This window comes from Enhydra lutris, unplaced genomic scaffold (assembly GCF_002288905.1).
Source record: "Enhydra lutris kenyoni isolate GAN:26980312 unplaced genomic scaffold, ASM228890v2 scaffoldscaffold54, whole genome shotgun sequence".
In the NCBI taxonomy this organism is placed as follows: domain Eukaryota; kingdom Metazoa; phylum Chordata; class Mammalia; order Carnivora; family Mustelidae; genus Enhydra; species Enhydra lutris.
In genome coordinates this window covers 599,358-613,349 of record NW_019154138.1, presented here as the reverse complement: position 1 = coordinate 613,349, position 13,992 = coordinate 599,358, and the positions used below count along the sequence as shown (strand labels likewise).

General features: G+C 37.0%; 1 protein-coding gene across 3 annotated transcripts in view; it reads left to right on the top strand.

Moving 5' to 3' along the window:
• The window catches only part of LOC111157371 (neuropilin and tolloid like 2), a 60,684-nt gene that overhangs the window by 34,400 nt on the left and 12,292 nt on the right, over positions 1-13,992 (top strand). For all 3 annotated transcript variants that reach the window (XM_022518726.1, XM_022518724.1, XM_022518725.1), the window contains exon 7: positions 4,500-4,728. In XM_022518726.1, the coding sequence (XP_022374434.1) occupies positions 4,500-4,728 (229 nt within the window). The remainder of the gene's footprint in view (positions 1-4,499; positions 4,729-13,992) is intronic.

The following is a 13,992-nucleotide window of genomic DNA, read 5'->3' as shown; positions in this document are numbered from 1 at the left end:
TCAAACTTGAGCTGATGAGGAGTTGATCTTTTTTTTTTTCAATTTGGATTTAGGATGAATTTATTTTTTTAATTTAAATTCAATTAATTAACAGGGGCACCTGGGTGGCTCAGTGTGTTAAAGCCTCTGCCTTCGGCTCGGGTCATGATCCCAGCATCCTGGGATCAAGCCCCTCATGGGGCTCTCTGCTCAGCAGGGAGCCTGCTTCCCTTCTTCTTTCTCTCTGCCTGCCTCGCTGCCAAGTTGTGATCTCTGTCTGTCAAATAAATAAAATCTTTTAAAAAAATAAATAAATTCAATTAATTAACAAATAATGTATTAGTAGTTTCAGAGTTAGAGGTCAGTGATTCATCAGTCTTCTGTAATGCCCACTGCTCATTATATCATGTGAGAGTTGCTCCTTTTGATGACCAAAGAAAGTGGTTTCTTCAGATGGAATCTATTCCTGGTGAAGATGCTGTGAAGACTGTTGAAATGACAACAGAGGATTCAGAATATTATATAAACTTCTTTGATAAAGGAGCAGCAGCAGGTTTAAGAAGATTGACTCCATTTTAAAAGGAGTTCTACTGTGGTATATGTACGTACACGTACACACACACACACACACACACACACACGAATATTATGCAACCATCAAAAATGAAATCTTGCCATTTCCAACAACATGGTTGGAACTAGACAGTATTATGCTAAGGGAAATAAGTCAGAGAAAGGGAATTATCATAGGGGAAGGGAGGAAAAAATGAAACAAGACAAAACCAGAGAGGGAGACAAACCATAAGAGACTTAATCTCAGGAAACCACCCGAGGGTTGCTGGGGGTTGGAGGGGTGATGGACATTGGTGAGGGTATGTCTTGTAATGAGCACTGGGTATTATTATATAAGACTGATGAATCACAGACCTGTCCCCCTGAAACAAATAACATGTTAATTAATTGAATTTAAAGATAAAAGAAGTTCTGTGGGCAAGATGCTACCAATAGCATCACATGCTGCAGAAAAAATATTTGTGGAAGAAGATCGATACAACAAACTTCATTGTTCTCTTATTTGAAGAAATTGTCACAGCGACCCCAGCGTTTGGCAGCCACCACACTGGTCAGCAGCCATCCACATGGAGGCGAGACACCCTCCAAGACTTTCCTTTGAATTAAGGCATTTACTTTTTTTTTTTTTTTTTTAGACAATGCTATTGCATGCCTAACCGGCTACAGTAGAAGCTGACTTATATGCACTGGGAAACCAAAAGATTCATTTGACACACTTTATTGCAGTGTTCACTTTATTATCGTCTGGAACCAAACATGTAGTAACTCCAAGGTTATGTCCATAGTTGCTCTCTGAGGATCTCGTTGCATTGGGCGGGGGCAGGTGGAGGGTAGTTCCAATAGACAGCATCTTTTTCCCCTCCACATGGAGAATGTGGAGATTCCAAATAGCTCCTTTATTAAAAGAGGGCTAGAGGAACCAGCTTGATGAGAGAGTTGTATCAGACTTGCTAATTCCCTAGCCACCACCAGTTCGACTTCCCACCTAAGTCTAGCCTGGGCCAGTCCAGCTCAAGGAAAGTTTACATATGCAGAGAAAACCCACTTGTTGAGGTAACTGCTGCCTACTCTCTAGTCCAGGGAAAGAGGGAAGGAAAAAGAGATTAGAATCCCTCCCCACCATTAAGGTAACTCACTCCACCTCCCTGAGGAGGGTGTAGGAGTGATAAGAGACCAGGAGCCTTTAGCAGATCTATGGTCTTGCAGTTTGGCTGAGAGAAGAGTAGTTTGTGTCTCCTCCCTGTTTCAATTTGTCAGTTTTGTTTGTTAGAAAAAATGTTTTAAGATTATTTATGGGAGAGAGCACAAGCAGGGGGAAGGCAGAAGGCAGGTGAGAAGCAGACTCCGCGCTGAGCAGGGAGCTGGACTTGGAGATGCAGGGCCATTTTCTAGGACCCTGAGATCATGACCTGAGCCAAAGTCAGATGCTTAACTAACTGAGCCACCCAGGTGCCCCTTGTTAGAAATAATTTCTGAAAATTAGTTGAACTGAACTGTTTCAATATTGAGCTGCATTCACAATAGAATGTCATTGTCCTATGACTTAAACCTTTTGAGTTCAATACCTTTAAAGAGCATTTACTATGGCCTTGGATAGAACCATGTTTCCTTGGATTAAAAAAACAGAGAAGATATACTTCAGATTTCTTGTTTTTCTTATATTTAGATCTACCAAGTTCATAGTTTTATAAACCTGGTCATATATTCATTACTTGCTATGAGCAAGAATTACACTAGATAGAATTAGGACATGATTCTCTCATTGGAAGGCCTCACAGTGTAATAGAGAAGACAGTCACAGTATTGATGATACTTGCCCATTACCACAAAACCATAGCAGAATGTTAAAATTATGTAAAAAATAGAGAAATTAACAAGTACAATGATACATGTAAGGAAAGTTATTGTTTCTATGTAATACATGCATGAAGATTTTGTGTGAAGTTTTGAATTGGTAATCCTATTTAGTTACCTATTTTCTACAATTCTCCTGGAAGTAAGTAACAAATTGATCATTTCAAATAAGCCAAAGTTACTTGGTCAAAAGTTATCCCTTTAAGGTATATTTTTTAGTTGTTTGCTCTTCAAGGTATTTTAGTGGGAAGAGATACCAGATATTACATTTTTATTATATGAAGTCTTTTATTTTTAATTTTTTTAAAGATTATATTTATCTGACAGAGGTAGCAAGAGAGGGTACATAAGCAGGGGGAGTGGAGAGGAAGAAGCAGCCTTCCCTCTTAGCACGGAGCCCAATCCAGGGTTCCATCCCAGCACCCTGGGATCATGACCTGAGCCGGAAGGCAGACACTTAATGATAGCCACCCAGGCGCCCCATGAAGTCTTTTAAGTTAAAAGGCAGGGGCTGGGGTGCCTGGCTGGCTCTGTTAGTAGAACCACGTGACTCTTGATATTGGGGTTGTGAATTCAAGTCCATGTTGGGTATAAAGATTACTTAAAAATAAAATCTTTTTTTTTTTTTAAGATTTTATGTATTTATTTGACAGATCACAAGTAGGCAGCGAGGCAGGCTCCCCGCCGAGCAGAGAGCCCGATGTGGAGCTCGATCCCAGGACCATGGGATCATGACCTGAGCCAAAGGCAGAGGCTTTAACCCACTGAGCCACCCAGGTGCCCCCAAAATAAAATCTTTAAAATGAGAGTTGGAGGTGGCATCACATTGCTACCTCAGAAATAGAAACTAGAATGAATACTCGTGTCTTTAACGACAAAGGAAATTTTTATTCTCTATTCACTAAGATTTCAATTGTAGAGTCACAGAGGAGCAACTAGAGCAAAAAGGGAACTGTCTGTGCATGTGTGCAGAAAAGGCACCCCAGAGGGTGGAAAGAACACGAATGGTAGAGTCGGGCCAACCCAGGTCAAATCCTCACCCTGAGTAACCTTGGGCAAATTCTTAACAAACTGAGCCTTCATTTTCTCCCTGCCTGTAAGGAATTATAGCCATTTCATCATTTCATTCAGTTCTCCTAGAGATATGTACAATGTGTTTCTAAGTCCACAACCTGAGCAGTAATGCTCACAGTATTTTTTTTTTTAAGATTTTATTTGACAGAGCACAAGTAGGCAGAGAGGCAGGCAGAGAGGGGAGAGAGCAGGCTCCCCGCTGAGCAGAGAGCCCACGGGACTCGATCCCAGGATCCTGAGATCATGACCTGAGCTGAACACAGAGGCTTAACCCACTGAGCCACCCAGGCACCCCGCTCACAGTATTTCTAAGCCTACAGTCTAAAGGAAATCTTCAAACAAAAGTGGGCCAAGCATATTTTAAGAGCTTAGTACAGGTAGCAAGCTGCCTATAAAATTTCAAGAAAGAGGATGCTAAAATTAATAGTGCTTATTTTGATACTACAGTTGATATCTTCCTGTCTGAAAACATAAAAATTGTTATTTATGGGTTGAAGTCTTAAAATCACTTAAATGTCCAGTATAGAATAGGAGATAAACAAACAACAAGACATCATGGAAATGTTTGTGGTGTTGAGGAGTATAGGTAAGATAAAAATGGTTTCAATGTGTTACAGGATGTATGTATCTTAAAATTAAACTTAGGTTTTTTAAATGTGAAGAAAAACTGAAAAAAAATTGCAACAATTGCAAGAGTGATTCTTTCATTTTCCCAATTTGTCAGTACCAAGAGGTTGCTTTCATAATAAGAAAACTATGTAAGAGACCCAGTGAGCCTTGTGGAGCAAAAAGTTTCTTTATAGACAAAACACAAACTTAGGTTCCTTAATGCTTGGTCCCATTAAGAAGGAAACCATCAGTGTTGGTTCTTTTGACTCTTAGGCACCAGCCTTTAACTCTTGTGCTCCTGTCAGCTGTCATATTTCTATATTTCTACCATGTCGACTGGATAGTCAGAAATACAACACTCAATTTTAATCTTTTCAAAAGCAGTGTTTTTCTCTGTTTTAATGTTACAGATTTATTTGAGGTTCCTAGATTATCAAATGGAGCACTCAAATGAATGCAAGAGAAACTTCGTTGCAGTTTATGATGGAAGCAGTTCTATTGAAAATCTGAAGGCTAAATTTTGCAGCACTGTGGCCAATGATGTGATGCTGAAAACAGGAGTTGGAGTGATCCGAATGTGGGCAGATGAAGGTAGTCGGCTAAGCAGATTCAGAATGCTCTTTACTTCCTTTGTGGAGCGTAAGTAAATCCTATAGCATTGAGATCTTTTACATAATTTTCATTCATTCAGAATTTAATTATTGAGCATTTCCTTTTGACAAAGACTGCAAGTCAAAGAGAATGTAGAAATAACTAAGTCGGAGTCCCTATTCTCAAGGAATTAACTGTCCTGGGTGAAAAACCATGTTAAAACATAAATTGCAACACTGCCTTATTATAGAGGTGTAAACAGAATAGGGAACACAGAAAGTGGAAACTCCTTTCAAGATTTTCAAAATTAAAAATAATTACCAGTGGTTTAATTCAGTTTGGTGTATAATTATGAATCTACCAAACTATGCTCATCAAAATTCAGAAAGGCTATGTTTTCTTTGTTTCTAACTTTTTATTTTTAAATAATTTTAAGCTTATTTAAAATTATAAAAATAGAATGAGGTTTGTTTTTGGTTTTTTTTTTTTTTTAAGTTTTTTTAAATTAACATATAATGTATTATTTGCTTCAGGGGTACAGGTCTGTGATTCATCAGTCTTACACAATTCACAGCATTGTGAATAGCATATACCCTCCCCAGTGTCCATCACCCCATCCCTCCTTCACCCTCCCCTCCAGCAACCCTCAGTTTGTTTCCTGAGATAAAGTTTCTTTCCCTCTCTGGTTTTATTTTGTTTCATTTTTCCCTCCCTTCCCTTATGATCCTCTGTCTTGTTTCTCAAATTCCTCATATCAGTGAGATCATATGATAATTGTCTTTCTCTGATTGACTTATTTTGCTCAGCATGATACCCTCTAATTCTGTCCATGTCATTTCAGATGGCAAGACTTCGGAGTTTTTTGATGGCTCCATAGTATTCCACTGTGTATATCTACCACATCTTCTTTAACCATTCATCTGTTGGTGGACATCTAGGTTCTTTCCATAGTTTGGCTATTGTGGACATTGCTGCTATAAACATTCAAGTGCACATGCCCCTTCGGATCACTTCATTTGTATCTTTAAGGTAAATACCCAGTAGTGCAATTGCTGGGTCATAGGGTAGCTCTATTTTCAATTTTTTGAGGCACCTCCACACTGTTTTCCAGAGTGGCTACTTCAGCTTGCCTTCCCACCAACAATGTAGGAAGGTTCCCATTTCTCCACATCCTCGCCAACAACTGTTTTTCCCTGACTGGTTAATTTTAGCGATTTTGACTAGTGTAAGGTGTATCTCATTGAGGTTTTGATTTGTATTTCCTGATGCTGAGTGATGTGGAGCACTTTTTCATGTGTCTGTTGGCCATCTGGATGTCTTCTTTGCAGAAATGTCTCTTCATGTCCTCTGCCCATTTCTTGATTGGATTATTTGTTCTTTGGGTGTTGAGTTTGATAAGTTCTTCTTAGATTTTGGGTATTAGCCCTGTATCTGATATGTCAGTTGCAAGTATCTTCTCCCGTTCTGTCAGTTGTCTTTTGGTTTTGTTGACTGTTTCCTTTGCTGTGCAAAAGCTTTTGATCTTGATGAAGTCCCAATAGTTCATTTTTGCCCTTGCTTCCCTTGTCTTTGGCGATGTTTCTAGGAAGAAGTAGCTGTGACTGAGGTCGAAGAGGTGGCTGCCTGTGCTCTGCTCTAGAATTTTGATGGATTCCTTTCTCACACTGAGGTCTTTCATCCATTTTGAATCTTTTTGTGTGTGGTGTAAGGAAATGGTCCAGTTTCATTCTTCTGCATGTGGCTGTCCAATTTTCCCAGCACTATTTGTTGAAGAGACTGTCTTTTCTTCATTTGACATTCTTTCCTGCTTTGTCGAAGATTAGAGGACCATAGAGTTGAGGGTCCATTACTGGGCTCTCTATTCTGTTCCATTGATCTATGTGTCTGTTTTTCTGCCAGTACCATATGATCTTGATGATTACAGCTTTGTAATAAGCTTGAAGTCTGGAATTGTGATGCCAACAACTTTGGTTTTCTTTTTCAACATTTCTTTGAGAAACCTTCGTGGTATTTTGATAGGCATTTCATTAACCATGTAGATTGCTTTAGATAGTATAGACATTTTCACATTATTTGTTCTTCCAATCCATGAGCATGGGATGTTTCTTCATTTCTTTGTGTCTTCCTCAATTTCTTTCTTGAGTACTCTGTAAGTCTTCTGAATACAGATTCTTTGCCTCTTTGGTTAGATTTATTCCCAGGTATCTTATGCTTATGAGTAGAATTGGAAATGGTATCAACTCCTTAATTTCTCTTTTTTCTATCTTGTTGTTGATATGTAGAAATATAACTGATTTCCGTGCATTGATTTTATATCCTGACACTTTACTGAATTCCTGTATGAGTTCTACTAGTTGGAGTGGAGTTTTTTGGGTTTTCCACATAAAGTATCATATCATCTGCAAAGAGTGAGAGTTTGACTTCTTTGCCGATTCGGATGCCTTTTATTTCTTTTTGTTGTCTGATCACTGAGGCTAGGACTTCTAGACTACGTTGAATAGCAGTGGTGATGGTGGACAGTCCTGCTGTTCATGACCTGAGGGGAAAAGCTCTCAGTCTTTCCACATTCATAATGATATTCGCTGTGGGTTTTTTATAGATGGCTTTTATGATACTGAGGTATGAACCCTCTCTCCCTCCACTGTGACAAGTTTTGATTAGAAAGGATGCTATACTTTCTCAAATGCTTTTTTGGCATCTACTGAGATGGTTCTCGTTCTTTCTTTTATTAATGTAGTGTATCACACTGATTGATTTGCAGTTGTTGAACCAATCTTGCAGCCCAGGAATGAATCCCACTTGGTTGTGGTAAATAATCCTTTTAATGTACTGTTGGATCCAATTGGCTAGTATTTTGGTGAGAATTTTTGCATCCATGTTCATCAGGGATATTGGCCTATAATTCTCCTTTTTTTTAAAAAATATTTTATTTATTTATTTGACAGAGATCACAAGTAGGAGAGAGGCAGACAGAGACAGAAAGAGGGAAGCAGGCTCCCTGCTGAGCAGAGAGCCCAATGCAGGACTCGATCCCAAGACCCTGAGATCATGACCTGAGCTGAAGGCAGTGGCCTAACCCACTGAGCCACCTAGGCGCCCTAATTCTCCTTTTTGATGGGGTCTTTGCCCGGTTTGAGGATCAAGGTAATGCTGGCCTCATAAAATGAGTTTGGAAGTTTCCCTTCCATTTCTATTTTTAGCAACAGTTGCAGGAGAATAGCTAGCTATTAATTCTTCTTTAAATGTTTGGTAGAATTCCCTTGGGAAGCCATCTGGTCCTGGGCTCTTGTTTGTTTTGTTGGGAGATTTTTTGATGACTGCTTCAATCTCCTTACTGGTTATGGGTCTGTTCAGGTTTTCTATTTCTTCCTGGTTCAGTTGTGGTAGTTTATACATCTCTAGGAATGCACCAATTTCTTCCAGATTGTCAAATTTGCTGGTGTATAGTTGCTCATAATATGTTCTTATAATTGTTTGTATTTCTTTGGTGTTGGTTGTAATCTCTCCTCTTTCATTCATGATTTTATTAATTTGGGTCCTTTCTCTTTTCTTTTTGATAAGTCTGACCAAGGGTTTTATCAGTCTTATTAACTCTTTCAAAGAACAAGTTCCTAGTTCCATTGGTCTGTTCTACTGTTCTTTTGTTTCATTGATTTCTGCTCTAATATTTATTATTTCTCTTCTCCTGCTGGGTTTAGGCTTTCTTTGCTGTTCTTTCTCTAGCTCCTTTAGGTGTAGGGTTGGATTGTGTATTTGAGACCTTTCTTGAGAAAAGCTTGTATTGCTATATACTTTCCTCTCAGGACTCTCTTTGCTGCATCCCAAAGAACAGTTGCATTTTCATTTTCATTTGTTTCCATGAATTTTTTAAATTCTTCTTTAATTTCCTGGTTGACCCATTCCCTCTTTAGTAGGATGCTCTTTACCCTCCATGTATTTGAGTTCTTTCTAACTTTCCTCTTGTGGTTGAGTTCTAGTTTCAAAGCATTGTGGTCTGAAAACATGCACTTGTTCTCAAGTGCATTTCATTGGGAATGATTCCAATCTTTTAGTATCGGTTGAGACCTGATTTGTGACCCAGGATGTGATCTATTCTGGAGAATGTTCCCTGTGCACTAGAGAAGAATGTGTATTTAGTTGCTTTGGGATGGAATGTTCTGAATATATCTGTGATGTCCATCTGGTCCAGTGTGTCATTTAAAGCCTTTATTGTTGATCTTTTGCTTAGATGATCTGTCCATTTCAGTGAGGGGGCTGTTAAAGTCCCCTACTATTATTGTATTATTGTTGATGTGTTTCTTTGATTTTGTTATTAATTGGTTTATATAATTGGCTGCTCCCATGTTCGGGGCATAGAAATTTAAAATTGTTAGATCTTCTTGTTTTACAGACCCTTTAAGTATGATATAGTGTCCTCCCTCATATCTTATTATAGTCTGTGGCTTAAAATCTAATTTGTCTGATATAAGGATTGCCACCCTGGCTTTTTTTTGATGACCATTAGCATGGTAAATTGTTTTCCACCCCCTCACTTTAAATCTGGAGGTGTCTTTGGGTCTAAAATGAGTTTCTTGTAGACAGCATATTGATGGGTTTTGGTTTTTTATCCATTCTGATGCCGTGTGTCTTTTAATTGGGGTATTTAGCCCATTTATATTCAGGGTAACTATTGAAAAATATGAATTTAGTGCCATTGTATTTCATGTAAGGTGACTGTTCTGTATATCGTCTGTGTTCCTTTCTGGTCTGTTATTTTTAGGCTCCCTCTTTGCTTAGAGGACCGCTTTCAGTATTTCCTGTGGGATTGGTTTGGTGTTTGCAAATTCTTTTAGTTTTTGTTTGTCCTGGAAGCTTTTTATTTCTCCTATTTTCAGTGACATCCTAGCTGGATATAGTATTCTTGGCTTCATATTTTTCTCATGTAGTGCTCTGAATATATCATGCCAGTCCTTTCTGGCCGGCCAGGTCTCTGTGAATAGGTCTGCTGCCAATCTAATTTATCTACCATTGTAGGTTACAGACCTCTTGCCCCGAGTTGCTTTCAGGATTTTCTTTTTGTCTCTGAGACTTGTAAGTTTTACCATTAGATAACGGGGTGTTGACCTATTTTTATTGATTTTCAGGGGGGTTCTCTGTGCCTCCTGGATTTTGATGCTTGTTTCCTTCCCTAAATTAGGAACGTTCTCTGCTATAATTTGCTGCAATATACCTTCTGCCCCTCTCTCTCTCTCCTTCTTCTGGGATCCCAGTTGTTCTAATATTGTTTGTTTTATGGTATTACTTATCTCTCAAATTCTCCCCTCGTGATCCAGTAGTTGTTTATCTCTCTTTTTTAAATCTCAGCTTCTTTATTCTCCATCATTTAGTCTTCTATATCACTAATATAGTGATAGTCTTCCACCTCATTTATCCTAGCATTAAGAGCCTCCATTTATTATTATACTTCATTAATAGCTTTTTTGATTTCAACTTGGTTAGATTTTAGTTCTTTTATTTCTCCAGAAAGGGACTTTATTTCTCCAGTGATTCTCTACTATCTTTTGTGCTTTTTTTCAAGCCCAGTTAGCATCTTTTTAATAGTCACTCGGAACTCTAGTTCCGACATCTTACTAATGTCCATATTGATTAGGTCCCTAGCCGTCGTTACTGCCTCTTCTTTTTTTTTGAGGTGAGTTTTTCTGCCTTGTCATTTTGTCCAGAGAAGAATAGATGAATGACAGAACAAAGTGCTGGAAGGCTAACAACAACCCCAGAAAAATACACACTAACCAAGTCAGATGATACCTTCTAGAAAGTACCTATTTATTTGATCTATTCAAATATATATCAAAAATATTTGATCTATTCAAATTTTCTTTTCTGTTCATAGAATTGAACAATCTGTTAAGTTTATAGGTGTTCAGAATGGTTTGATAACTATCTAGATGAATTCCTGGGACCAGGTGAAATTTAGGTTTCCTACTCCTATGCCATCTTGCTCCTCCCTCTCTATGTCCTTCACTCAGATTCCCCTAATAATGTGGTAAAACTGAAAATTAACACTGATTTAGTATTATTGACCAATATATATAGACCTTATCCACATGTCACTAGTTTTTCATTAATGTCCTTTTCTGATGCAGGATCCCACACGGCATTTACTGAATATCTGTCCTTGAGTCTCCTCAATCTGTGACAGGTTCTCAGTCTTTAATGACCTTAATATATTTGAAGAGCACTGGCCATTTATTTAGTAGAATGTCAATTTGAGTTTGTCTGATGTTTTCTTGATTCTTTTGAGGTTACCTATTTCTGTCAATATCACAGAAATGATACTACACGTTTCTTAGCTCATCACACCAGTGAGGTAGGGGGGTACATGTGGATTTGTCTCATGCTAACTTTGGTCACTTCCTTAAGGTGCTCTCTGTCAGGTTTCTCCACCATAAAGTTACTGATATTTTCATTTCTAGGTAATAATTGTCTTTGAGACTATGCAAATATCCCTTTGCTCACTAATTTTAGCATCTGTTAATGATTTCTGCTTGTGATAGGAATTATTGTAATGTTTACCTAATGGTAGTTTTCTGCTTCCATTATTATTTTATTTATTAGTTGTAATTCTACTATTAGGAAGAGTTATTTTTCCCCTCATTTATCTATTCAATGATTTATATCAGTATGAGTTTATGGGTATTTATTTTATGCCATTATTGTATATATAATTATATATAACATGTAATTATTATAATACTAACAATAATTTATTACTCAAAGTCCCAGCTTTGGCCCTTGGGAGCTCCTTCAAGTTGTCACTTTCAACTTTTGATGTGCCCTTCCTTTTTTTTTTTTTTTTTATTAAATCACTTTCTTACTTCCTGTCACCACAAGATGACCCAGGCTCAGCTGTGTTTTCCTTAGCCCAGCCCTGAGAGCAAAAGGGTTAGAAGCCGTTTTCTTCTCTTACAGAAGGCACTGCTAAAAACACCTTTGGGGTTTTTTTAATAAAAATTATAATGAATCTGTGGATTGCTTTTGAGTAGTTTAGTAGTGTCATCTTAATAAATGTTAAGTTTTCCAGCCCATGAACCCAGGATGTCTTTCCATTTATTTGTTGTCTTTAATTTTTTTCAAGAGTGTTTTGTACTGCTTAGTATGCAAGTCTACAAGTCTGCATTGTTAGTGTGTAGAAAATCGCCTGATTGTTCTGTGTTATGTTTGTATCCTGCAACTTGCTGAGTTAGTTTATTAGCTGTGTGTGTGTGTGCGTGCGCGCACACGCACATGCACATAATCTTGTTAAAGTTTTCTTCATATAAGATCATATTGTCTGCAAACAGGTAATTTTCCAATTTTGGGTACTATTTTATTTTTTTATTTCCTTTTCTTGCCTAATTGCTCTTGCCAGGACTTCTAGTACTATATTGAATAGAAGCTAAAGGAGACACCTTTTGTCTTCTTTCTGATCTTAAGAGCAAAGCTTTTACCTTTTACCATTAAGTAGGTTTTAGCTGTGGGGTTTTCATATATAGCCTTTATCATGTTGAAGAAGTTTTCTTCTGGTCCTAGTTTATTGAGTGTTTTCATCATGCAAAGATGTTGAATTTTCTCAAAAGCTTTTTCTGATTCAGTTGAGATGGTTATGTCATTTTTATCTCTTTATTCTGTTAATGTGTTATATTATATTGATTGATTTTGTATATAAAACCATTTTTATGTTCCAGGAATAAGTCCCACTTGGTCATGGTGTATGATCCTTTTAAAATGTTGCTGAATTCACTGCTAATATTTTGTTAAGGATTTTTGCATCAATATGCATAAGGGATATTGGTCTGTACTTTTATTTTCTTGTAGCATTTTTGTCTGGCTTTGATATCAGGGTTATGCTGGTCCATAGAATCAAAAAGAAGTAACCCTTTCTCTCCAGCTTTTTGGAAGAGTTTGAGAATTGATGTTCTGTTAACATTTGGTAGAATTTCCCAGTGAAGCCATCCAGTCCAGGGCTTTTCATTGTTGGGAGATAGTTTGATTACTGTTTCAAACTCCTAGTTAGAGAGCTATTCAAATTTTCTGTTTAGTTTCATTCAGTTTGGGTAGAATGTATGTTTCTAGGAGTTTGTCTGTTTCATCTAGATTAGCAGTTTGTTGGTGTAGAATTGTTTTTAAGATTCTCTTTTAATCCCTTTTATAGCGTAACATCTACAATAATGTCTCCACTTGAGTTTCTGATTTTAGTAATTTGAATCTTTTCATCTGTTTCTCTTTTTACCTTAGTCATTGTAACTAAAGTTTTGCCAGTTTTGTTCTCTTCAAAGAACCTTTTTTTCTTTTCTCTAATTTTTCCATTCTCTATTTCTCTTCTCTATAATTTTAGCATTTCTGACAAAGGCATAGAACTCCAAGTTTAGTTTTTCCTTTTTTCCTCATTCTTTAAGGTTAAGTTACTGATTTGAGATCTTTCTTCTTTTTTATTGTAGCATTTATAGGTATAAATTTCCTTCTTTGCACTGTTTTCACTGCTTCTCATAAAGTTTTGCTGTGTTGTGTTTTCATTTTCATTTATCTCAAGGTATTCTTTAATTTCCCTTCTGATTTCTTGTTTGACCAGTTAGTGGGTTAAGAGTGTGTAATTTAATTTCCACATCTTTATGAATTTTCCAGGTTTCATTCTGTTATTGATTTCTAGTTTTATTTTAGTGTGATTGGAAAAGATACTTTGTATGATGTCAGTCTTTTAAGATTTTTGTGTGTATGTGGTGTAACATATGTTCCATCCGGGAGAAAGTTCCATATATGCTTGAAAAAAATGTGTATTTTGCTGCTGTTGGGTGGAACTTTCTGTATATATCTATTAGGTCTAGTTGGTTTATAGTGTTATTCTTTATTTGCTTATTAATCTGTGTAGTTGTTCTACTCATTATTGAAAGTGGGATAGTGAACTCTCCAACCATTATTGTAGAATATCTAATTGTGCCTTGAATTCTGATAGTGTTTGCTTCTTATATTTTAGGAGTCTGATTTTTGGTTTTTTTTTTTATAATTGTTGTATCTTCTTAATGACCCCTTTTACCAATATAGTGTACCTCTTTGTCACTTGCAACAGTTTTGATTTGAAATCTATTTTTTGTTATATTTGTATGGCCACTCCAGCTATCTTTTGGTAACTATTTGCATGGAATATCTTTTTCCATTTTTTCACTTTCAATCAATTTATATCTTTAGATCTAAAGTGAACCTTTTGTAGAACAGTATACAGTGGGATCCTTTGGGGTTTTTTTAATTATTCTGCCAGTCTCTGCTTTTTGAATGGAGGGTTTAACTCATTTACCTTTA